We start from the raw sequence: 24,992 nt of genomic DNA, 5'->3' as shown, positions 1-24,992 counted from the left end.
CAAGTGATTTCTTATCTTCAGTAAGACAGACACCATGCATTGATAGGTATTTAGAAAAAATATTTATTTCGTATATGTAGTAACAACGAACTAATATGAATGTATGATAAAATATTATCCCTCCAGCTTATACGATTAAGGGAAGTATGAAATATCAAATGCATATATCTGGGATTTACAGTAATGGCGCAACAGCAATGGCAAAATGTCGATAATTAAGGGCAATGGACATTCGTTGTTATAAGTGAAGGTTTAGTTTGTTCACGGTACACGGCGGCGTAGCATAATGAATATGCTGATGAGATTTTGCGGGGTTTCCGTTATGAGATGTTCATACCATCGCGAGTCTACCGTATCATCAAGCACGTCCGATTCACCGTTGTATGGTATATAAATATTCCACACCTAATATTCGCCAAATTCTTGGATAAATTTGAAAATAGAAAAAGTTGAAGTGTTATATTATATTCTAATTCGGGGTTTCTTGACCTGGGGTCCAACCATTAGTGGCGATAGTGGAGAGGGTCCGTGGTCAGTCTGTCTAACATCATTTACTTCTATTAATGTAAATTTCTACGCAAATTCCTATAATTCTGTTCGAAAAGAATCACGTCATTGGGTCATTCTTAACAGTAGATACAGTAGCGGTACATGGGGGGGGGGGGGAGTCCGCTCCAGACCTCCGGCGCTTGGAGGCTCCAACTTTCGAGATGTCCTTCTTGATAAAATCCCAATCAAAGCCGAAATATTACGTCAGAATGAGTTAAGGAACACGATCTGACATGAACGTTTAAATTGGGAATGGGCCGACTACCTGGTTTGAATCCGGTACCCGGTGGGTCACGCACCTTTTTTTAGGATCCGGCGGTGTACCGGATAATGACCCGGCTTAATTAACGATAAGTTATTAGTATGACTTTAATATCTTGTAGATTTTAAGTATTTATCAACATTAAAGGCTCGTTTTAATGGTTTCAACTTAACTTTCTCGTTGAAAATCCGTCAACCAAGAATTATAATTTCGTTAGTTTAGTGTTTAATTTACTTTTTTAATAGGTCTTTGGGACGTTGCTGAGGGTGGTATTTAATGGATAAGCCCATCAGAACGAAGACATGAACCATTAACCGTAGTGGTAGTGTATGTTACAGCTACTGATTTTAATGAATATAGAAAATTATTAACTTATAAACTTTCATTTAAGTAGTGGTAATTTTTTCTAAATGTGCTGCTTTATTTTATAGATTATCTCAAACTTTAAACCCACTAGGGCCTGTTGTTCACATTTGCTACTTTAATCATTGTTTTGTTAAGAATCTAAATACGATTAACATTCCTTTTTTGACTAAATACAACAAGAAAGAGTCAACCTTTCATAAAAAAATACTGTTTTTGAAGGATAAAAAAATTTGTTTTATGTGATCGATTTCACGTCTTAACTACTGAATCGATCATTACGAAATTTTGTAGACACATTGTCAGGGGTACAGAAAAGGACATAGTGTACCTTTTATCCTGAAAAAATACTGTTCCCGATGGATAGAAAAATTAGTTTTATGTGGTCGATTTCACGCCTTAACTACTCGATCGATTATCATGAAATTTTTTAGAAGCATTGTAAAAAAAGAACATATCCAGAAGAAAAAATGTTGATCCCGAGGGAAAGAAAAATTAGTTTAATGTGGTCGTCGATTATCTTTGACACGTATTTAGGACATCAATGCGAGCAAAGCCACGAGTAAAATGTAATACATTTAATAAAATTGATCGGATAGAAGGGTATCGTTTTTATAAAACAATTGCCGTTGGGAACGTTTAAAAAGCAAAAACATTAATCGATAGGTTGTTTAAACGATAAAATGCGGTTTCCGTATATCCGGGGTGGGTTAAGTGTTTTCCAAAACTTATTTTACTAATTACCGATAACAATTCGTTTAGGAACTTCCGCTCGTGCGATTGATTGTTGTAGTCTCGAATATTTAGACTAATGCAAGTAGAATCTGGACAAAATGACCAGAGGTTCGTACACGTTTCGTGAAAATGTCCCCGAATGTGAGCATGATACTTCTTACAGATCATGTCTTTGTGCTTTATTATTGCTTTTATGCATTTGTTTAATAACTGTGATTGCCGGTATGATTTGGACATACAGGATAGTTATTGAAAAAATTCACGATCCTAAGGTAAAGTAAATCCAATTTTATTTCTTTTACGTATTAAAATTAAAATGATTTGTATTGAAAACTTGTGTTTTTAAACGATAAATGTAAATCTAAAATGAATAATATAATCTATTTAAGACACGAAAATGTTTTTTGTTATTCATAATCATATTTAAAGAACATTATTATTTTAATTTATAATAGTATCAGATTAATAAATTATTCTTAATTTTTACTGAAAAGGGGAAAAAAAGGAAATTTCGTTTTTTTTGCTTCTCTCAAAGACCTTGTAGACTCTGTCTGGCGTTTTTTTGCTTTATAGTAGTAATTATTATTATAAATCATCTAGTTACAATATGTAATTACCTTGAGATTAATATTCTTTCTAAATTGCTGACTGTTGTATAAAATTTCTAACTACGTTAGTTTTGGTATAATACATGTATTTTTGAAAATGTCGTACTAGAGGAAACTAGTCAAAGTTATTGTCAAGTTACTGTTTTATTTCATAAATTACGTGAATTTGGAAAAGTTATACAAAATACTGCAAATGAACATGATGGTTGTTGAACTTAATTAGTCTTTTTTTTATTTAAAATTATAAATTATTTTTTTAATCATTAAGAATTAGTACTATATATATAAAACACTTTGATATTTAATAGCGGTTAATATATCAAATATAAATGTGAAAATTCATTTTCCACTTATACCAACTATAAATTACCTCAGGTTAATGAGGAAAATTTGTTGCTGTTGTCATATTCTCGCCTGTTGTTATTCCCTTCTCTACGAGGGTATGACAACACCAACAAATTTTTCTTCATTATCTTGAGATAATTTATAGTTGGTATAAGTGGAAAATGAATTTTCACATTAATGCTTGATTAAGAATTAGTAAAAATTTACATGTTTACGCATTAAAACCATTAAAAAAATTGAAAATAAAACTGAAACTAGCATATACCTCGATGCTTAACTTAATCATCAATCAATATAGGTGCTGTCATAAAATGTATACCTGAGGCGGTGTACGACTAGCGCAGCACCCTTTTACACCTTTGGTATATATTTTATTACTGAATAAATAGGTTTTAACATATGACGAAAAATGCTCGATAATAGACAGGTTTTTAAATATGCGAAAAGGAGTAGTCAGAAAAGTGAAATATTTCTCGCGTGCCCAGAAAGTTTTCACGCCCATAAAATTTTGCCGCTGCGCTGCCTAAAGCTGGGTCAAAGGGTAAATCCGCCACTGAAATCACGACTGTTCCAAATTAATGATTAAAGGTTAAGTACCTACTAGAGGTCTAAATCTTTTCTTGGTGTTTTCTGCGGTGGAATTTTAATTATTCAGACGTTTCGTTTTCCGTTATCTCTTGCTGCCGGCTTCTTCAGTGATGATGACATTAGTCACGACTCAATTAAATTACTGCAGGAGCCTTTATTTTTTTTTGATGTTATGAAAAATTTTTTTGCTTTTTAGTTATTCCATATTAATCTTTTGAGTAATAGGTAATGAAAAACTAAAACTTTAATAAGGGTGCATTTCCTCGTATATATGTATATCTCATATACATATTTCTGTGTTCAAATCAAAAGCATTTAATTTGCTGTTGAAGTAAATAATCTTTGTATTAAAAACCATTCAAAGTCATATGTGCTATTTAATAATATTAATACATATTCTATAAGCTCTATACCGATAAAGTCGAACTAAATCATAAAATGCGGCTTTTGTATATCCGGTGTAAGTGTTTTCCAAACCTTTGTTTATTAATTGCTACTAACAATCTGTTTAGTATATTTCACGAGTGTATTTTTTTATCGTTGTAGTGGCATTAATTAGTTCTATTACTTCTGTTTTCTAGTTGGATAGGAGTGCTACTTCTTCAGATCAAAAATATGTATATGAAGAAATTGCACCAACAAATCATGAAATCATTACGAGAACGACTACCACATTATTAGCACGAACTTCAAGGAAAGATACATTTCAAAGTAACACACCATTTGCAGCTACAACATCGTACTTCAAAGAAACAAGCACCTCTACCCCTAAACAAATACCTCCTGAAACAGAAAATACGACCTTGTTCGAAAATTACACATTCAAGGATGATAACATTAGCAATGACTACAACGAAACAAGAACATCAAGTGTTTTGATAGAAGAGACGTCGTACAAATACGAAACAGAAGGGGAAACGGTTTTTGAAACTACCGAAAGTTTGGGAAATACTTTAGCAATTGATGACACGATAACTACAGATGCAGAGACCAGCGGAGAAGTTCAAACAACATCCTCACCAGATGAAACAGATCATGAATCTGAAACAGAAGACTATTCACGAGTTACATATGGGACTGAGAGAGAATTTCGAACAATAAAATCTTCACTAGCAATAAACGAGATTGTAAGTGAAGCTCAAACAACAATATCTTCACTAATGACAAACGATGTTCAGAGTATAAATGAAGTTCAAACAACAAAATCTTCACTAGGAACAAATGAGGTTCAAAACACAAGTGAACTTCAAACATCTACATCTTTACCAGTTAGAAACACGGAATTGTTTACTAAGTTAGATACAATTCGAACAAATAGTGGAAGTTCTGAAATTAATAATACCATGCTACTCAGAATATCAACAGTTGACGATAGAATTATTTTTAACCAAAGTTCTTTTGAAAATCAACAGCTTTTGTCAACTACGAAAAAAGTATCAGCATTAACAACTGAATACGAAAATGAAACGCATACAACCAAAGATGCCCCCCAAAAGTCAACAGCGGCGTCACTACCACCAACAACGACGCCGCCAACAACGACGCCTTGTATCCCAGTAGTCAATCCAGCGATGACAACGGCGCTTGTTACAAAAGCAGAGCCCGTATGTTTTACAACTGGATGTAAATCAACGGCGTCCCGCATGTTAAGCCTCATGGACCATTCCGCAGATGCGTGTGAAGATTTCTACCAGTTTGCTTGCGGTGGTTTGCGAGAGAATTCTGCTGATTCAAATGTTTGGACCGCAATAGCAGAGGAACTGGATAAAATTGATGAAACCTCGTCACTACTGTATTTACAAAAATATGCCGCTTTTTATAAAAGTTGCGTAGAACATGAATATATTTTCGAATATGAAAATCGATTAAAAAGAAGTAAGTATGTAGGTCATCTTTTACATTCTTTATTAAGTAACTAAATGTTAAGTAAATATGGATTCATCATCATAAGGTCGTGAGTCCTAAGACTGGTTGGATACGTACCTCCACTCTTTCCTATCCTGAGCTAAACTTCGCAATTCCCTAAAACTAGAACAGCCCACATCCTTAACTATTTGCGAACACTAATCTAATCTAGGTCTACCTCTACCCCTCCTAACTCCTGTTTCTGCCTCTAATATGTCATTGACTAGACCTTCATCCCTGAGAAGGTGTCCTTCTAACCTATCTCGTCTATTTCTTATTAACTTCTATAGAGTCCTCCATTCTCCTATTCTTTCTAATACCTCTTCAACCATGCCATAAAAAAATACCTACCACCGACTTTGATCGAGTGAAATAATTTCCTTTTTAAGGATAACTATGAGCTAATTAATATATTTTTTTTGCTAAAGGATCTTTTTGATCTTTTTATACTATATTAAGTATTGTCTTTGTAATGGCCCTCAAAATTGTTGTGAAATATGTTATACGCTTATTTTTAGTTAAGGAGCTCGTAAACGAAGTAGGTGAAATTTTTGTGATACCAGAAGCTGACTCAGCTGTGGATATAACAGAATTATTTGCCAAATTGGTCTTGAGATCTTCACTGCCCTTTATGGATGTTTACATTGAGGAGGAAAAACAAAATTCAACTTTCGTTTTTCAGGTACAGTTTCTAAATGTACTTTGAACGGCACATGTCTTATCATCAACAACAATAAAAAAAAATACAACGTGTAATTATACAACACGCTACTGAAATGAAACTTTTTCAAACACACAAACATACCGGGATAGGGGTTAAGGAATTGGTTTAATGGTATTATTTGTACACTATGCTTCGCACGGGTGCAATGCTGATACTAAATATACGATAGAATGTCTTTATATACAACAATCACAGCCTTTTTGTCATTAGACAATACAAACCGGCCGGTACCGTCGCAACCGCCATGTCCCTGCATTTTAAGCCTGTAATATCTCCGAAAATATTCATTTAAATTACATGCTGCACATGTAAAGGGGCATATTGATCTATATTGAATGCACAATGTATTTAAAAGTACTTAATTGGATAAGGATTAATGCTGTATTCCTTAAAATCGCTTCGTAAATAAGCCATTATTTCTCGTAAAAAGTAAAGAATAAAAAATGGTTATTGTGGGTTATCCCTAACAGATAGACATATACCATCGCGGACTTTTTTGTAGACATTTTTAAGGTGTACAATACTGTAGTATATTATTTTGATCTATCTCATAGAGAGATTCTCATTTCGTATCCAGTCTGAACAAGAGACTCGAATCTCTCAATAAGTAGCGTTTCGATAGACATGGTTAAAAATTTTTAAGTTCAACATATTTCAGAGATCCCAGTCTTTCTACTAGAGACTCGAGTCTCTCAATTTTTCAGTTTTATTCATTCAGTCTCTCTGTGGGAGACTTGAATCTCTGAATTAACAATTTTATCGTTTGAGTTTCTCATACAGAGACTGTGGGAGATCTATAAAAACACCTAGACAATAACTGAGAGACTGTGAAAGACTGTTAGAGTCGCTGAAAGACTCTGAGAGACTGGAGAGAGATTGAAAATTTTTGTCTAGGGTAATAATACATCACCATTTTCTTTATCGGCCATACATGATTGTGTACTTAATAAAGAAATTAAATAAAAAACATCAAGTTATTGGTATCGATTTCTCGAAACCACAAGATGTGAATCGCGTTTTTTAACGTACCGATTTTCGTCAGTATACCTGAAGTAATTCCGACAAATCACTGACTAAACTGACGCTTCCCCATGCAAATGAAATGACTGGATAAAAAAGTGCTATACATGACAATTGATAGTAATTGCAGTCATTATTGGTAATTACCAATTAATTTTATTTATTGGACCGCATAATGAGACCACGTTGCAACTGTTTTCAATAATTTCAAAAAATTCAATTTTAGGAATAAATAACTTTTTTGGTGTTGGCTCTTTGATGTTTAGTAAATAGGTTGCGACCATTCGCTAAAGGAAACCAATAAATCTAGAAATGTTTCTTCTACTTGTCACTATAAATTTCTTCGGTCACTTTATCTAAAGAAAGTCTTAGATATAGTGGATATGTGTTTGGTATGTTTGACTTCCCTTTCGACCTTATCTAAATCACAAAGTAGCAACAGACACTGGATATATATGTATATATTTATATATTAGGCTTTAGACGTTCTAGCAAAACAAAGACAGAATAAAAACATACCAAATTTGTTTTGTATTAGTTTTATATCAAGAAATACGGCATACAATTTCTTATTCACAAAATTAAGCTGACAACTTATAAGCTCTGTTAGGTACCTGGACAAATTTTGTAACTTTTTAAAAATAATCGGTGATTTATCAAGACTGTCTATTGGGTGCTGATGAGATCTAATAAGATCGAAATTGTTATACACGCCTGGTAGTTTCTATAAATTAGTGATGAAGAACTATTGAAATACTGTTACTCAAAATTTTACAAATAGGTGCAACCTAGTGATATTTACTACCACCAGTAGTTAACAGAATTTAATGCTCTTTACAAATAGGTAGGTCCATACGTGTTTTATAATCACAATCGTATTAGTGAAATTATGGATTAAACAGTTTTTACACCTTCGTATTTCTTCCTGTAATATTTATCAACAGGCCTAATCCCANTAGTATTTTCTATGTCTTACTAATTATTTCAATTATTTATAATATTGTTAGTTAGTAGTTATGCAGGCTTTTGCGGTTATTGTTTGCGGTAAAGCTCATTAGGATTCTGGATTTGCATCACGTTAAAAATGTCTACTGTCGATGTTTCGCTCTCTATCGCAGGGGACATATTTAGGGCTCGGGGTTTAGGGTTGGAAATTCGCGATTAACAATTAAAACTATTGTTGTTTACGAACAATTACTTTAGAAGAAAAGGACGACTTCCTTTTGTTTTTCTGAAGTTTGATTACATCTTGTAGCAGATGTTGATTCTGTATTGGACCATTTTACTATAATGAATAGCTTCAGGGAGAATAAATTAGTACTGAATGAGATAATTGCATTTTACACTTTATTTATCAACAGGGCAATTCAAGTGATTTAAGGGATGAAGATGCTTTATGTAGTATATAAACACACCGATGTTTCGCTTTATTTTGTTAAAGCTTCTTCAGGGTAGATTATATAGATAAAAAATAAAGTTGAAGCTTGGGTGAATTTCAATGGATTTATGTACTATGAATATATATCTTCTGCAACTTTATTTATCAACAGGGCAATTCAAGTGATTTAAGGGATGAAGATGCTTTATGTAGTATATAATCAAACCGATGTTTCGCTTTATTTTGTTAAAGTTCTCTACAATTTAGATAAATTAAACATTTCTTACCCTTAAATTGCTTGAATGAGTCCTTTTGATTAAAGAGCTTTTATTTTATTCGTTTTCATATTTTCCCTTGATTTTTTATAAATGTTAAGGGGTATGTTTCGCCTTAAGAGAATGCTATAATCTACCCTGAAAAAGCCTTCGCATCGTAAGGCTAAAAGATGGTCTGATTATTTAAAGTTAAAATCCAAAAGACCATTGTCCCTTAGTTGTTTATGATTTCGGATTTGCAGTGTTTTGTTTAATTTAGTTGTTCAGCTTACTCAAGGGGGGCGTAGTCCAAAGGGACTGCCCTCCTTCCACCAGTAGGAGCTGATAGGAATAAAACACTCAATAGCTTTTTTCCCTGACCGTCCATTTCCGGTGAAAACTGGTAATAAATCGATTAAATTTTTATTTAATACGAGACCCAAGTTTTAAAACCATCCTTCATATAAAATAGAAATTAATAAGTAATTTATAAATGAAATGTTTATATAATGTATTAAAGGTATATGGATGGCAAACCAACAATAATAATAATAATAAGATTGAAAACAATAAATAACATTTCAGTTGACTTTGCCCGGCAAAAGTTTCGCATTCAGTGGAACAGGACGTTGGTCAGCAGGATCAGACGGTCAAAGGCGATGTTTGAACGTGATCCGAGGCCAGTTGCACGGCCGGAACTTGGACTTGGGAAAGATTCACGATGTGTATTTGAACTGTCTCAGGAACTATTCAATATATTTTAATTCAATAGAAAATGTCGTTAGAGCTCTCGGAGTTTTCTCTCAACTGCATGCGTACAATCAGACGCAAAGGATACAGGAATTGAGATTCACGATTGAGTGGAACATACTGGATCTTATAACGGTACGTGTTTCTTTAAGATAGTGTGATGTCAAAATAAAAAAAGGGAATATAGTTATTTTATTAATAGTAAAGGTGCTCGAAAGGTTAGACGGAACCCTATTGTTGTCAAAATGTTATCGTAACGTTCGATAACACAAGACCAAGTCTAAGATTGTCTTTATACTAGCAAAATCAAGACCAAGGCCGAATGAACAAGACCAAGACTAAAACCAAGACCGAATGACCAAGACTACAACTACTACCGAAATTCGGAATAGGGTGCTAAAGATGTACGTTTGGAGCGCGGCTCTGTATGGGTGCGAAATACGGACTGTGGGCGCGGCGGAAAAGAAAAGGTTAGAAGCGTTCGAAATGTGGTGTTACAGGCGAATGATGAGGATACCGTGGATAGAGAAGGTTAGAAACGAAAAAGCATTAGAAACAATAGGAGAACAGAGTCAATAAGAGATAGACGAGATAGGTTGGTAGGACACCTTCTCAGACCTGAAGGTCTAGTCAGAGACATACTAGAGGCAGAAACGGAAGTTAGGAAGGGTAGAGGTAGATCAAGATTAGATTACTGTTCGCAAATAGTTAAGGATGTGGGTTGTTCTAGCTTTAGGGAAATGCGAGGATTAGCGCAGGATAGGAAGGAGTGCGTGTCCAACTAGTCTTAGTACTAACGACCCTATGATGATTAAAAAAAAATATTTCTGCTTAGAATAATTATTTAAAAAAACGTAAGACCAAGACTTAACACGCAAGACTAAGACCAAGGCCCAGAATACATCAGTACGGTCAAGACCAAGACCAGAAGTATTTGATTAAGACTAAGACCGAATAAGTAAGACCAAGACCAACAGTAAGATTGTGACAGTGCCCTTTATCGACCCTTAAAAAACAGCAATTAGTAAAGTGGCAAATTCACTCCCCGTGTGATACCGGCTAGTTTTACTTTCAGTAATCGTTTATCAATTTTTAAATTGGTGATTTCGTTTTGTTAAAAACGACCCGACCCTGCCCTGTTCTATGTTTTATAACTCTAGCGCTTAATTATAAAGATACCGTCTATGCTGCATATTTTTTTATTTTTTTCTAGTTCGATTCGTTAAATGTCAAAAAAAGTCTTGTATATAAAAAATACAAGGTGCTTAAAATATCTGATCTACAAAAAAATTATCCCCTGCTCCAATGGAAGAAATTTTTCGAATTACTGAGTGGAAGGAATATCGACGATAATCTTTCCGTACACGTCTACTGTATAGAATATTTTAAAAATTTATTTCAAGAACTTCGCAGCACACCTAAAAGGCAAGTAAATTATTTAATTGTGTTTGTAAATTATAAATAAAAATAAACACACTGAGGTACATTAAATTTAACGTGTTAATTCAATGCATTAGTGAATTAATTTTTGAAAACTTCAAGTTTTCAACATAAATATTCGTTAATCCTTAGCGGAAGGCATTGTTTTTCCACTATGTTCTAATATAGTTTTTCATTTCCACATAAAAAGACGATTAAAATGTTAATAACCAGTTGTTATTCCTTTTTCTTTCAGGAAGTTAAAAAATGCCTTAATAGCAATTTATGCACGCGAATTATTTGAAAATTTGGTTGTTACTCAAACTGGAAACGATCGCGAAGAGTATTGTTTGAAACTATCTTCTTACTTATTCCCAGATGTGAGTTCTTTGTTGTATTCTAAAACTTGGTTTCCGAAATCGAAGGAAGTAACAGAAAAGTTCTTTGCAAAAGTGTTTCTCGAATTGAAGCATAATTTTTCGAGAACTTTAAACAGTGTAGACTGGCTAGATGATACAACAAAGACAGCTGTTTTATTGAAAGTGCAAAATTTGAATGTGGCTTTCGCTAAAGCTGACGATAATTACAACAATAAGACTTATATGGAAGAAAAATACTCAAATTTGAATGTAACTTCGGCAGATTTTATAGGAAACTTTGTACAGACCGATATATTACGGAAGAAAGCGTTATATAGCTTGGAAGGAAACAAATTTTCTTCTAATTTAGTGTAAGTATTTTTCTGTTTTGATTTGACAATTTGCCTGAAGCGTTTTCGGATATGTAGATCGGATCAGTAAATAGAACCAACTCCCACTAACAATAGTAAAAGATACGCAGAATAAATATTATTATTTTCTATTACCAGCAGAAATAATATGGAAAATAAAAAAAAATCAAAAATGAGCTGAAAAATTATTATTGAACTTTTGAGGTTGAATATACTGCAAAGGGTATTTTAAACTCCTACTATTTACTGATTAATGTATATGTAGATATGGGAATACAGGAACGGAGAATAATGTGTCATCATAGGTACACGAGTGGAGTGAGCTTTTCAGGATGACTGGTGCCCATCATACAGTGGCGCCTAGATTTTATTATCTGCGTATTTTTGTCAGCTGATTGTCGGCAATCAATTGAATTACATTGTGATTGATGTATTATGCCTGTGCAATATTGTTAGCCAATAGAATCAAGGCACCTATTGCCGTACCGCTGACAGGCTGACGCACCGCTGACAGGCAACGCACCGCTGACAGGCAACGCACCGCTGACAAGCGACGCACCACTGACGGGCGACGCACCGCTGATAGGCAACGCACCTCTGACAGGTGACGCACCGCTGACAGGCTAACGCACAGTTGACAGACTGACGCACCGCTGATAGGCAACACACCGCTGACAGGTGACGCACTGCTGACAGTTTGCTGCACCGTTGAAAGTCTGACGCAAAACTAACAGACTAACACACAGCTGACAGGCTAACTCACAGTTGACAGGCTGACGCACCGCTGACAGACTGACGCACCGCTGACAGGCTGACGCACCACTGACAGGCTCCCCCTGTTAGTTTATGTTCCGTTTCTGTATTCCTACGTCTATACACTGCCTCAAAAATACGCGTACAATTAATGTTCCATTTAATGTAGGTTAGTTATTGAAAATGGAAAAATACTGAGTAAACTTGAATAGAGAAATAAGTTTTGAAAAGTAGTAGGAATAACTCTATAGAATTTGCAGTATAGTACTGTCTGCGTATAATCTAGCGAAATTTTTGTAAAAGGATTACAGCAACGGTGAACCCCAGAAATCAGAAATCTAGGATAAGATTACAATTAATGCCCTTTTGAAATGTCTGATAATTTTTTAATGAACTTAGTATTTTTCCTTTAGTTGGGGTCCGTTGATTACTACATATGAGATGAAACCATTTACCGTTTATTCAAAAAAGCTTACAAGTGAGTACCCAGTCTTGATATTTTTGATACTGAAATATTTTAAAGAAAAATAATACGAATTTGATGTTTAATAACTGACTTTTTTCTGTAGTATTTCCGCCTGCTGTACTTAGAAAGTACGATGTTAGTTTGCCATCGTATTTGACAAAAGCGCAGGTCGGAATGGCCTTAGCTAGAGAAATAGGTCAACATTTCGATTCGGTTGGAAGGCACTACGGTTTAAAGCTGAAAGGCGCTCAAAACTCAACATACACTGCCATGGAAACTTTCATGAAAAACGTTCTTTTAAAAGAATTGACAAGAACTTTAGGAAAACGGACGCTCAGATTGAAGGTAAACGTTATTTCCTTAAATGCTTATTTTCTATTATGTGAAATATACGCTTGAAGAATGAATAGAAATTACCTTATCATCAGCACAAAGTCGTCAGTCCTAAGACTGGTTGCATACGCACCTCCACTCTTTCCTATTTTGAGCTAATTTTCGCATTTCCCTAAAACTAGAATATCCCACATCCTTAATTATTTGCGAACAGTAATCTAATTTGGTTCTACCTGTACTCCTTTTAACTCCCGTTTTTGTCTGTAATATTTCTCTGACTAGACCTTCATGCCGGAGAAGGTGTCCTACTAACCTATCTCGCCTATTTCTTTTTGATTTCCATAGAGTCCTCTGTTCTCCTATTCTTTCTAATGTCTCTTCGTTTCTAACCTTCTCTATCCTCATCTTTCGCCTGTTACACCAGATTTCGAACGACTCTAACCTTTTCTTTTCCACCGCACCCACTGTCCATGTTTTACAGCACTGCACACGAAACATACACCTTTAACAACCTTTTTCAAATTTCTAAGTTAACCGTTCGCGAGCATAGAAGCGATTTCTTTTTATTGAAGGCGACTCGACCCTGCACTATCCTCTGCTTTATATCCCTGCTATTCCTTTTGTTTCAACTTATCTAACTTCCTAGATACCTAAAATCGGCCACTTCTTCTAATCCTTCGTCTCCTATCTTTATATTTGCTCTTCCCCTACCTTTCCTTCCTTTCCATACCAGTATTTTTGTTTTACTTTTATTTTTTACAGTACTGTTTTGTCAGTATCGCATGCATTTCATTTAAATTTATCTCTAACTCCTCATTACAAGATGCTAATACTGCTATATCATCTGCAAATCTAAGCATACTAATCTTTTGCCCCTGTATATCTATCACTACAGTTGTACTGTCTTTAATGATGAAAATTACCTTAAGCTTTGAATAATTTAATAAAAAATGTGAGTAACCGAGGGAGTAGAATTTTTGATATTAGAAACGTGTAATGGATATTAAATTGAGTGTAAGCAATAAGACGACAAGTTGGTATGACGATGTTTAATGGCAGCAAGTAGTGTTAGACGTATTTTGTTGGAATTATCTATAGCATGCTAATGAGATCTAGTGACAACGAAATCGCGATCTGCGTTTGACAATTTCAACACAGATCGGTATGGTATCGTTTAATGCGAGAAATAATTGAAAATTAATGAATTATTTGACTTTAAAATTAATATGACAAACGACAAACAGCTACCTTGAGGAAACTTGATGTAATAGGGGCAAAATGTATAGATAAAACGCATACAGGTGGATAGGAAAATTTATAAAATGCCAAACATCTTATTTATCGCAATTAAATCGACAATTAAATTAGAAACGAAATTTAAAAAAATACAGTTTACATTTTAAATCAACAACCATTGAAATGTTATAGATTGATCCTGAATTATCAATCAAAGATCGAATTGCTGAAAATACAGGATTTCGTTTGGTCTCTGAACACCTGGAAAATTTGGACCAAGAGCCATTACTGCCTTTCATAATGAAGACATTTTCCCGAGAAAAAATATTTTTTATAGCTGTTGCACAAGGTAACTTCACGATGACAAAGAGCTGATCGATTATTATATATTTATATTAAAAATTTGCAGAATATTGTACAGAAATAGATCCCTACAAATACATGAAAGATGCTTTTGAATCAGAAACGTTGCCGGCACCAATGAGGGTGGAAAATATAGTGTCCAACTCGGAAATTTTTTCTGCGACGTTCGGGTGTCCTGAAGGATCCAAGATGAATGATAATCCTGCTAAAAGTCAATTCCCTTATCTCACAAAATCAGAAGATTACGCTTATTACGAAAATGAAAATTACAAGGACTCATTGTAAAGTTTTTTACAAATATTTATTAATTTAGCTGTACATACATCTTGTTAATTTTTATGTCATATGAATTATGCAGTTATTAATTACTTGAATACTAAATAAGAGTGTGACTTATAATACAAAGAGTTGACTTTGATTGTAAGAACTAAATAAAGTTTGAGATTACGATGATCTCGGTCTTGATCTATCTGTATCTTATGTTTAATAATTTTGAGAAATTAGGTATATGATAATTATTTGGAAAACAATAGAAATGTTACGGCATCATTAAGTTATTACGGTAGAAAAGTTTCTAATAGCCTACGAAATACATATTAAAAAAAAAAAAAAGAAAAAAAAATTATCTTAAATTTCTATCATTTACAAATATTGTATCAATTTTTTTCTTCAAATCTTTTATCTCATTTCAATATTACAAATCGTCCTCAATTCACAATCAAAACCATAAAACACGTAACCAATTATTTGCATTAATTTATTTTAGTTATCCTTTTTAAATATCCTTCCAGTTGTAAAGTCCTCATTTCAGCAGAAGAAAGGAATAATAGATGAAGTTTTAACATTTTCGAAATCAGAATTTCAAATTTTTGAAAATATATAGTGTTCCATTAAAAATATATATACCTCAAGCACCCCCCTGTACACTGACAGGTTTATGAAACTTGTAGTAGCACAAAAGAAATCACAAAAACCATTACACGTATTGAAGTTTCGAAATATCGCTTCTTATGACAGTAAAGGGAGATATAAAATTAGAAAATTTGCCCCATACATTTTAATAACTTACTTTTTTAAATATAATTTTGTAGTTTAAAACGATTGGGCTATGAAGAAAAATTAGAAATAAAACCTTTTATGTAGGTATTTTTTTACATTTGANTGCGCCGTAGCATAATTCTAAATTCTATCATATTTGTCTGCGTAGCTCATTTCTTCACCGATCATCGAGCGAGAGCTAGACAAAAGTGTACAGTACCATTTGCAAAATTATAAAGGGAGATATAAAATTAGAAAATTTGCCCCATACATTTTAATAACTTACTTTTTTAAATATAATTTTGTAGTTTAAAACGATTGGGCTATGAAGAAAAATTAGAAATAAAACCTTTTATGTAGGTATTTTTTTACATTTGACGATTCAATAATAAACAACAATTAGTAGAATTCACCAATTTCTTTACTCATTCGCTCTTCAATGCTCCTACAAACAACCAGATTTTCGGATTTTAAATTGATGCTTTTTAGACATTCCTTTTAGAGCAAGCATAAATTTGGAGGAAACCGTGCTTGTAATTTTAAATAATATAGGAAGGAGTACTGGTTGATCCGGAAAGTAGGGTTGATTGAAGGCGAAATCATCGAGCGTTAGACTGGAAAGAAGGAGGTGGTGTGGTGTATGTGGGCTCATCTTTTAGGCGTAATGTGTAGAGGGGCAAATGGAAGAATGAGCTGAGAAGTTAACCGGAAAGGAGGGCACTGGATCATTGATCTTATCGAAAGTATGTGCTCGTAAATGAAAATCAATTTGGTGGTATAACTTTTTCACACATTATCATAAGCGGGTATTAATAGGAGAACATTGGTAATTATCCAAAGAAGTAAAAAATAACGAAACAAAATTAGTTTCTCTCTATATTTCAACCATGTGCTATCCAAATATAGGATCAGAGAACACTTACTCCGTGGAGATTCTTATAGATCCCTTTTTTCAAACAGTGGTAGTTCCTTTTTTTATCTATCTAGTGTTAAAATCTAGTAAATAAAACTGAAAATTTCAGATACTAAAAATGTTTTCTTCCAAGAAAAGGAATATATTAAACTTGCTTCAAATAGTTTAACTCATAAATCCGTCGGAAGTGTAAAGTTTCTTTTTTTATATTTAGTGTAGAGCAAACTGAAAATTTCAGATACTAAAAATGTTTTTTTCCAATAAAAGAATATATTAAAGATGCTTCCTGGGTTTAGTCTTGGTTTTGTTCGTCCTTTCTTGGTATTACTGGTATAAAAACAGTTTTGATCTAAGTCTTACTCTTACATTTTCGCAAGATTAAGACCATCAAGACTGCAATACCAAAACCAATTTTGCTGATCACTATTCATAGTCAAGGAAACAAAAAATATCCGAATCAGAAAAGATTATGAGTTCCTGCAGTTTGCCTTTTGTAATTCGTGTGAAAACTGAAAACGTTGTGTGACTCTTAACAAATTTGTATTTATAATTGGCAAAATAAGTGCTCGCATCCGAACAAATTTACATCCAACATTTCACTTCATCTAGAAAAAGACACATTTGTGCATTCTCGTCCCGTCCATCAGCCTTTCACCCAAATGCTGTAATTGCAAACGTACACTCGAAAAGGAAACTTTGCTCTCCCTTTTTATTTCATCTGCAATTAGTACCTACATTCTGGTTAGAAACTGTTGTACGTTGGCCTTCAGTGTCTCTTAAAACACTAAAGAGATACATTGCCTCGTTAGCATTTAAAAGAAAAGGTGCATTGCAATGTGCATCTATATAAAGTCTATTTATAGATTAATTTTTAATAGCTGATGCTACCTAGGGCAAAATAAACAACTAATTGATCCAATAAAAAAAAATATTATTGAGAAGTACCGAATCGGAATCGTCATAAACTAAATGTGTCAAATATTTGTACAAGAAAGAATTCGATATGTGGTTAGGATACAGTTAGCAAATTTTAAGCCTGATGAATAATTTAACATATGGTAATGAAATGAAGCTTGCCACATTAAGTACGATCTGAAATGCGAAATATGTTCCGCTGGCCATGATGATGTCCAAATAACACATTAATAAATAAACTATTATTTGAGGCAAAAATAGGTAACGGACTTTAAACTTTATAGTTAAAAGAACAGCAACTTAAGTAAACCTTTTTTACATAATAACAACTATTTTGTATTCACCAAAGCAAAAATACAAAGTAATAGTTGTAATAGAAAGATATGTCTGCGTTATTCTGCATTCAAATTCATATGCTAACCCTGTATTACGCTTGACTTAATAAAAAGTCAGTTAAATCGGACTTTCCGATGACGTTTGTTGCAGTATAAAATACCGTTTGTTTTACTTTAATAGCCCATTCTTTTACGATGCCAATGGATCAAAAATAACAAAAAAAATAAATAAAAAAAGGAATCCGAATTTCTTGGAAGATCATCATGATAATGTCATCAGTCCTTTTCCTAAGACTGGTTGGACATGCACCTCCACTTTTTCCTATCCTGGTCTTAATCTAATCCTAATCTTCGCATTTCCCTAAATGTATAGCACTTCACATTCTTAACTATTTATGAAAGTAAACTAATCTAGGTTTACCTCTACTCCTTTTAGCTCCTGTTTCTGCTTCTAATATGTCTCTAAGTAGCCCTTTATGCCTGAGAAGGTGTCCTACCAACCTATCTCATCCAAAGTTGCCTCTGTTCTCCTACTCATTTCTAACCCTTTCTTATAGAATTCTTTTTCAAATTTATTAATATAGATCAAAGGGAAGTTATCTAAGCGTAAAAATCTTTTGCCTCTGTGTATCTATTCTTTTTCTGCCTAATTACAATAATTAATTTCCTATCATAATATTCCTATAACAAAACTTGAACAAGAGATGTCGATGATGAGGCAAGCGACAAACGTACTTCCATCTTCTCAAAGAAATAAGCGATATTTTTACGCATCTTTATCTCTATAATTATGCAGGGTGTCCTGTAATGGTCACATGAGCTCTACACCGTGAGAAAATAAGGATGGAAGATTCAAGTCGAATATTCCTTTGTCTTTTTTCACGACAACGTAAATATTCGGCACAACTTGAATTACAAAATTAGTTTATCGGACTATTTGAAGTGCTCGATTCGCCAGCCACCAGCCGCACTTGGCCTAAAGACACACAGGGTACGCACTTGGCCTAAGGACACACAGGGGTACACACTTGGCCTAAGGACACACAAGGTACGTATTTGGCCTAAGAACACACAAGGGTACGCACTTGGCCTAAGGACACACAGGGGTACGCACTTGGCCTAAGGACACACAAGGTACGCACTTGGCCCAAGGGCACACAGNTTTGCTTTGTTTTCTATTGTTAATTTATATACATTTTTATTTTAGGAAATTGCTAAACATTTGCATCTAGAACTGTACATTTCTAGCCGATCTCCTAAGACCGCCCATCGAGAACTCTGCTCGTTCAAGCTTGTTCCAACTATTTCTGTCTTGCTTGCTCGTAGTGTGTATTTTTTCTATCTTCGCGCAGATTTCTTCAAGGTCACAATTCTTACAAGTTGAAATGGACAGTATGTACCGATCGTTTTTTTTTTACATTAACGCACGTACATCGACATTTAGCTAACATTAATGTCAATCTTGAGTTTCTCAGAGGAAAACTTTATAGGGGGTTTTCGATTAAGAACATCATTATAATAAGCGAAAAGGTTCCGACCTGTAGCGCACGGCAGGACGGCACGCACGGTAGACAGCGTTGGGATTTTTATTGAAATTCTTGAAGACTAGGCAGAGTTTTAAAATGTTATGTTTTACCATTCCGTCCTGTTCGTCCGGTTCCAATATGTCTGTGCGAGCCTTTAGGGATAAACAACGTGACGTATGTCTTGTCACATCGTGGCTTTTACAGAACTGTTTTTTTGAAGTGAAACTACTTTACGTACGGTAGGGTAAGTTCGTTTCATGCGAGTTGCTATGTAACGAAATCATGCAACGGATGTTCCCCCTCTACTCGGCCACGTAGTCGAGTTCGTAGTGGGGATCGCTTGAGCCGTGAGCGCGCTTCAATGCAACGTTCGCTACAGACAACTCCGGCATGTATAGTGTAAAATTTAAATTCATAGTGTACAAATAATACCATTAAACCAATTCCTTAACCCCTATCTCGGTATATTTGTGTGTTTGAAGAAGTTTCGCTTCAGTAGCGTGTGGTATAATTACACGTCGTTTTCTTTTTTCTTTTATTTCTGAAGAAGCCACAAATTACAGGCAACTCCGGCATGTATAGTGTAAAATTTAAATTCATAGTGTACAAATAATACCATTAAACCAATTCCTTAACCCCTATCTCGGTATATTTGTGTGTTTGAAGAAGTTTCNAAAATAATATTTCAAAATCAGGATTAAAAGAATCGTGTGTATAGAATGATGTTTCCAATTTTCATTTTACAAAGAATTTTGCTGTTGATATTATGCATGACCTCTTTGAGGGTGTTTGTAATTATGACATGACAAATTTACTTAATTACCTCATTTTTGATCTTCAATTATTTACTTTGAATATGTTAAATTATAGGATCAAATATTTTCATTATGGTTTTGAACTGTCAAATAAGCCCCCATTAATTAAACAGGAACACTTAAGGATTAGAATGTCAGCTAGTGAAATGCTATGCTTTTGTAGGTACTTTGGGTTAATAATTGGTGCATTGGTACCGTACGAATTAACAGTTTGGCAATAGTAGGTGAAACTTAGAGAAATTTTAGATATTGTTACATTACCAGACTTACTTTTTTCTGAACATGTACGATTAAAAGTTGTCATAGAAGAACAAAATCGCTTGTACATCAAGTTCTTTAACAGGTTGACTGCCACGGTATTATTTCTAAAATTGTCAAAATTTTTAATTAATTCTTTTTGCATTTTTTGGCAATGTTTGTTTGATGTGGTGTGTAGAACTCTATAAATCGATAATGGATTGGTTTTTTAATATCAAATCACACTTTTTTTTACACCGGTGTCTGCCTTTTTTAATTTTGGCAAATGATTCACAAAACCGCATGTACAGACACAAGTTTGTAGACACCCGACTCCGCGATATTGTGCAGATTTTTACCAGTTAGATCATGTTGGATCATGCACGCATTAATGCTGTATGGGTTGATTTGTCGGCAGTGAACTGCAACATTTAGTTAGTGTTAAGTGGTTTGTTTGATTAGACGAGTTGATGAAGTATTTGGATCGATTTTGAATATAGTGCATAACAGAAGATGGAAAATATCAGTGATAGGACTAAAAGGATTATGAAATAAGTTTCTAAGCCCTCATTTGTAGGTAAGTGTATGCTAATTTATTATTTTTAATTTTTTCTTATTTTATTATACTGAGATTTTAATGGAATCTCGTGGCTTTTTTTAATTTTAACAATGCTGTAAATGTTGAAACCCCTCTTCAATATTGGCTGCTTTTACCTAATAAAATTAAAATAGGAACAAAAATTTTATCAAGGATGCTAAGGAAGACGCGACATCAAGTTTTGTAAATATTTTTTTTACAGAATTCAGCGAATCATCGTCTGATGGGGATTTTAGTTCCACTGATTCAGTTAAAGATCCGGTTTTTATTCCTTCAAAAATATCTGACTCGGATTCTACAGACGATTTCATTAACCCACCGGAGATAGAAAATATTGACTCGGATGAAGAAGTTGTTACCGTTTCACCACTTCCTTTGCCATACTCACCGGTGGTTAGTTCGGAGGATGAAATCCCTTTGGCAAGTCTGAGAAGAGCATTAGCAAACGATACTTGGTCCGTTCCAGCTGGTCGTCAGCAGAAATTTGATTTTACGGGTACTGGTGGTCTAAGCCCTTCAGTTCATGTACAGCTCATAGATGGGTCCCCATATGATTTTTATTGTGCCCTCGTCGACAATAAAATCATTGACCATATAGTGGAGCAGACAAATTTGTATGCAACGCAAAAAGTAATGAGTGAGGAAGATATACCGAAAATATCTCGTTGGCATAAATGGGTACCGACTAACAGAAATGAAATGAAACGATTTCTGGGTTTAGTGGGCTATATGGGATTAGTCAAAATGCCATCAATCCAAAATTACTGGTCCTCAAATCCTCTATATCGGGACGACATTGCTACAAATACCATGAGTAGGAATCGGTTTCAACTACTCTTACAATCTCTTCATTTTGATGACAATGAGACTTGTCCGCCAAATGACAGGTTACACAAAATACAAAAGTTGGTAAATTTATGCGTAGAAAATTTTCAGTTGATGTATACACCGGGGAAGGAGTTTTGTATTGACGAAAGCATGGTACCGTTTCAAGGACGGCTTCTTATCAAACAGTATTTACCTAATAAAACCCACAGATATGGAATCAAACTATTCAAGTTGTGTTGCGAAACTGGATATACTTGGAATCTATCAATTTATTGCGGAAAATCTGAAAATAGACAGCATTCACTCGCAACCGATGTGGTCTTAAAATTATCCGGTCCCCTTCTAGATTCAGGAAGAACCATTATAACTGACAACTTCTATACAAGCATTGAGCTTGCAAATATTTTGCTCGAGAGAAAGACCCATTTGCTTGGCACACTTCGCAAAAATCGTCGAGGCAACCCTAAAGTAGTAGTGAACAAAAAATTAAAAAAAGGGGAGATGATTTCCAGGGAAAATCAGCAGGGTATCACAATAACTAAATGGCGAGACAAACGAGATGTGCTTGTCTTATCCTCGTGTCATGCAGATGAAACCAGAGAAATAATGCGAAGAAGTGGACGTACCCTAAAACCTAAGTCTGTTGTTGATTATAATTCTGGAAAGGCATCAATCGACCTCTCAGATCAGCTGGCTGCTTACGGGACAGCGCTTAGAAGAAGTATGAAATGGTATAGAAAGCTAGGTATTGAGCTTCTTCTTGGAACTGCAGTCATAAATGCACGATTCTTGTATTGTATTGTTACTTCGAAAAACATTAAAGTTAACGAATTTCGAGAGCAAATAATAAGAGAACTTTTGCAAAGTCCAAAAGAAATAATTAACTATGTTTCTGATGGACCATCGACTTCAAGTGCACTAATTTGCTCTGCAGTGACGCCAATAAAGAAAACGAAAACATTAGCAACCCACAGATTTACAAAAAAGCCTGGAAGTGCGCGCATAGGACGCAAGTACTGCCGGGGATGCTATAACAAAAAAAGAAATGGAGAAATTCCGAAAAGTAAAATTTCAAGAGTCACAACCTATTGTAGTGACTGTGTCGGTGAAACCCCATACTGTTTAAAATGTTTTAATGAAAAACACTATTCTTAATTCTAGTTTGTTTGTTCTAAGACGCAAAAAAATAATAAAATAGAAAAATGTTCTATATATATTAATTTATTTACCCTATAGAATTACCTAAACTAAACTAGAGAAATAAAGAATTCTTATTGTACATATGCTCAGCAATGCCATAGCAGACACACGACATATATTTTACAGTGGAACCTGCAGACACGGTCGAATTACAGCAAGTTTTACGTCTTAATAAACAGCAGACACCGGTGTCTACGATGGCACCACCGGTAAGTAACGCTTCAGACACCGGTGTCTGCCGTGGCAGTCAACCTGTTAAATTGAATATAATTAAATTTTATTTCAGTCAATATTAGTCTCTGCTGTCTAATGAAAAGGTGTAGTCAATACTACTACTGAAAGCTAGGTTTTACTAGTCACTAGTTTACTAGTGTTGACTGAAAACGGGTTTTAACTGTAACATGTTGTGAATTGGACCCATTTTATTGTATATAGTTTATTATACTTTCTCTAGCAATCGTATTATTAGTTTATTCATTTTGAATATTATTACAATCTATTTGTTAGTTGTACGTGACTTACTCTACATTCATTTTTATTGCCAAAATTCCCTTACACCTTCATCTTCTTAGAATTTGTAACCGTCTGCACCCCTTGCAATTTCTTTGAATCTGTTGTTGTATCTGTGTTATGTTTATCTCTTGTATATAGCCTCTTCTTTTGTATATATATTTTGTTGTACCTATTCCTTTCACACCTTATTTTTTGTATTTATATACCTACGAGGGTGGATTGATAAGTTTCCGGCCTGACCAAGAAANCTCCAACATCAATGATGAAAAGTTCGCTGAACTGTGGGTATGTCAAGATTACTTACATCCTCTGAAGCTCCAATTCAGAGAGTATAAGTTGTCAAATTCTTTTCTGACATTCGATTGTTCGTCGGAGTGAATCTTCTGTATGTCTATGTAGTGGTCGGACTATATCGACAAATCCTCGAATGAATTTTCGGTAGTAGGAGCAAAGTCCCAGAAAACTTGTGGATTCGTGACGAACCTCTTACGGCATCTGCTGTTATGACACGACCTAAGTATTTCATTTCTCTTCTAAACAGGATAACAGCTTCAATTTCGCGGCTGCCAATTTCTTGAAGACTTCAGTCGCGTTTCGGAAGTGGTCGCCGAAGATCTTTACGATGATCTCCTGTAAGTAAACAAAACAAATTTTCCCATTTAGTTCTTGAAGAACAGCATCTGAATGTACTGCATAATCCTGAAGGCATCACATTAATATTCAATTTCTTGCAAAATTCCACAATTGATACGCAAAATTGTACCACTCTCCTTTGTTAACTGTAATATTTGCATGGTGTACATAATAACAATGGTATCCCATTGTTTCTTGAATTATTACCACATAAAGCAAAAGAAACCTACGCCAAATTCCTTCAAAATGTAAAAGAACTTCGTCAGTTACAATTCTTACCTACTGACTTTAAATCTGCAACGATGCCATGGATTAGTAAAGAATTCCCGCAAACCCTGCAATGTGATGGTTGTTTTTCTTCTCCAGTCGATAAAGTATCAAGGAATATTGAATCCTTATTTTGATGAAATGTATTTAAGTGAATTGTCACATCGACAGATTTAAATATTTATCACACTTAATATTATAGGAACATAGAACCGTATACCAATTACGCTTAAACATTTGGAAAACTCTTTGTTGTAGGTCTTAATATCTACCTCAAATTAATACTGTTTTGCGTGTAGGTACTCACCCTTACGCACTGGAACTCATATTGCCATTCAGAAAATCTGAACGAGCAGGAGCTAATCATAGCAAAATAATTTACTTGGAGATTGA

At 34.3% G+C, this 24,992-nt stretch overlaps 1 protein-coding gene across 1 annotated transcript; it reads left to right on the top strand.

Moving 5' to 3' along the window:
- Positions 1-1,927: 1,927 nt before the first annotated feature.
- LOC108732900 (endothelin-converting enzyme homolog) lies at positions 1,928-15,173 on the top strand. Its single transcript, XM_018463903.1, has 10 exons — positions 1,928-2,181; positions 4,032-5,325; positions 5,874-6,037; positions 9,317-9,616; positions 10,695-10,906; positions 11,157-11,630; positions 12,797-12,861; positions 12,953-13,194; positions 14,611-14,767; positions 14,828-15,173. The coding sequence occupies exons 1-10, from the start codon at positions 2,008-2,010 to the stop codon at positions 15,064-15,066; spliced, it is 3,321 nt and encodes a 1,106-aa protein (XP_018319405.1). The 5' UTR covers positions 1,928-2,007; the 3' UTR covers positions 15,067-15,173.
- The last annotated feature ends 9,819 nt before the right edge of the window (positions 15,174-24,992 follow it).

Source organism: Agrilus planipennis, unplaced genomic scaffold (assembly GCF_000699045.2).
Source record: "Agrilus planipennis isolate EAB-ADULT unplaced genomic scaffold, Apla_2.0 scaffold31, whole genome shotgun sequence".
NCBI lineage: Eukaryota > Metazoa > Arthropoda > Insecta > Coleoptera > Buprestidae > Agrilus > Agrilus planipennis.
This window is presented reverse-complemented; position numbering and strand designations above follow the sequence as displayed.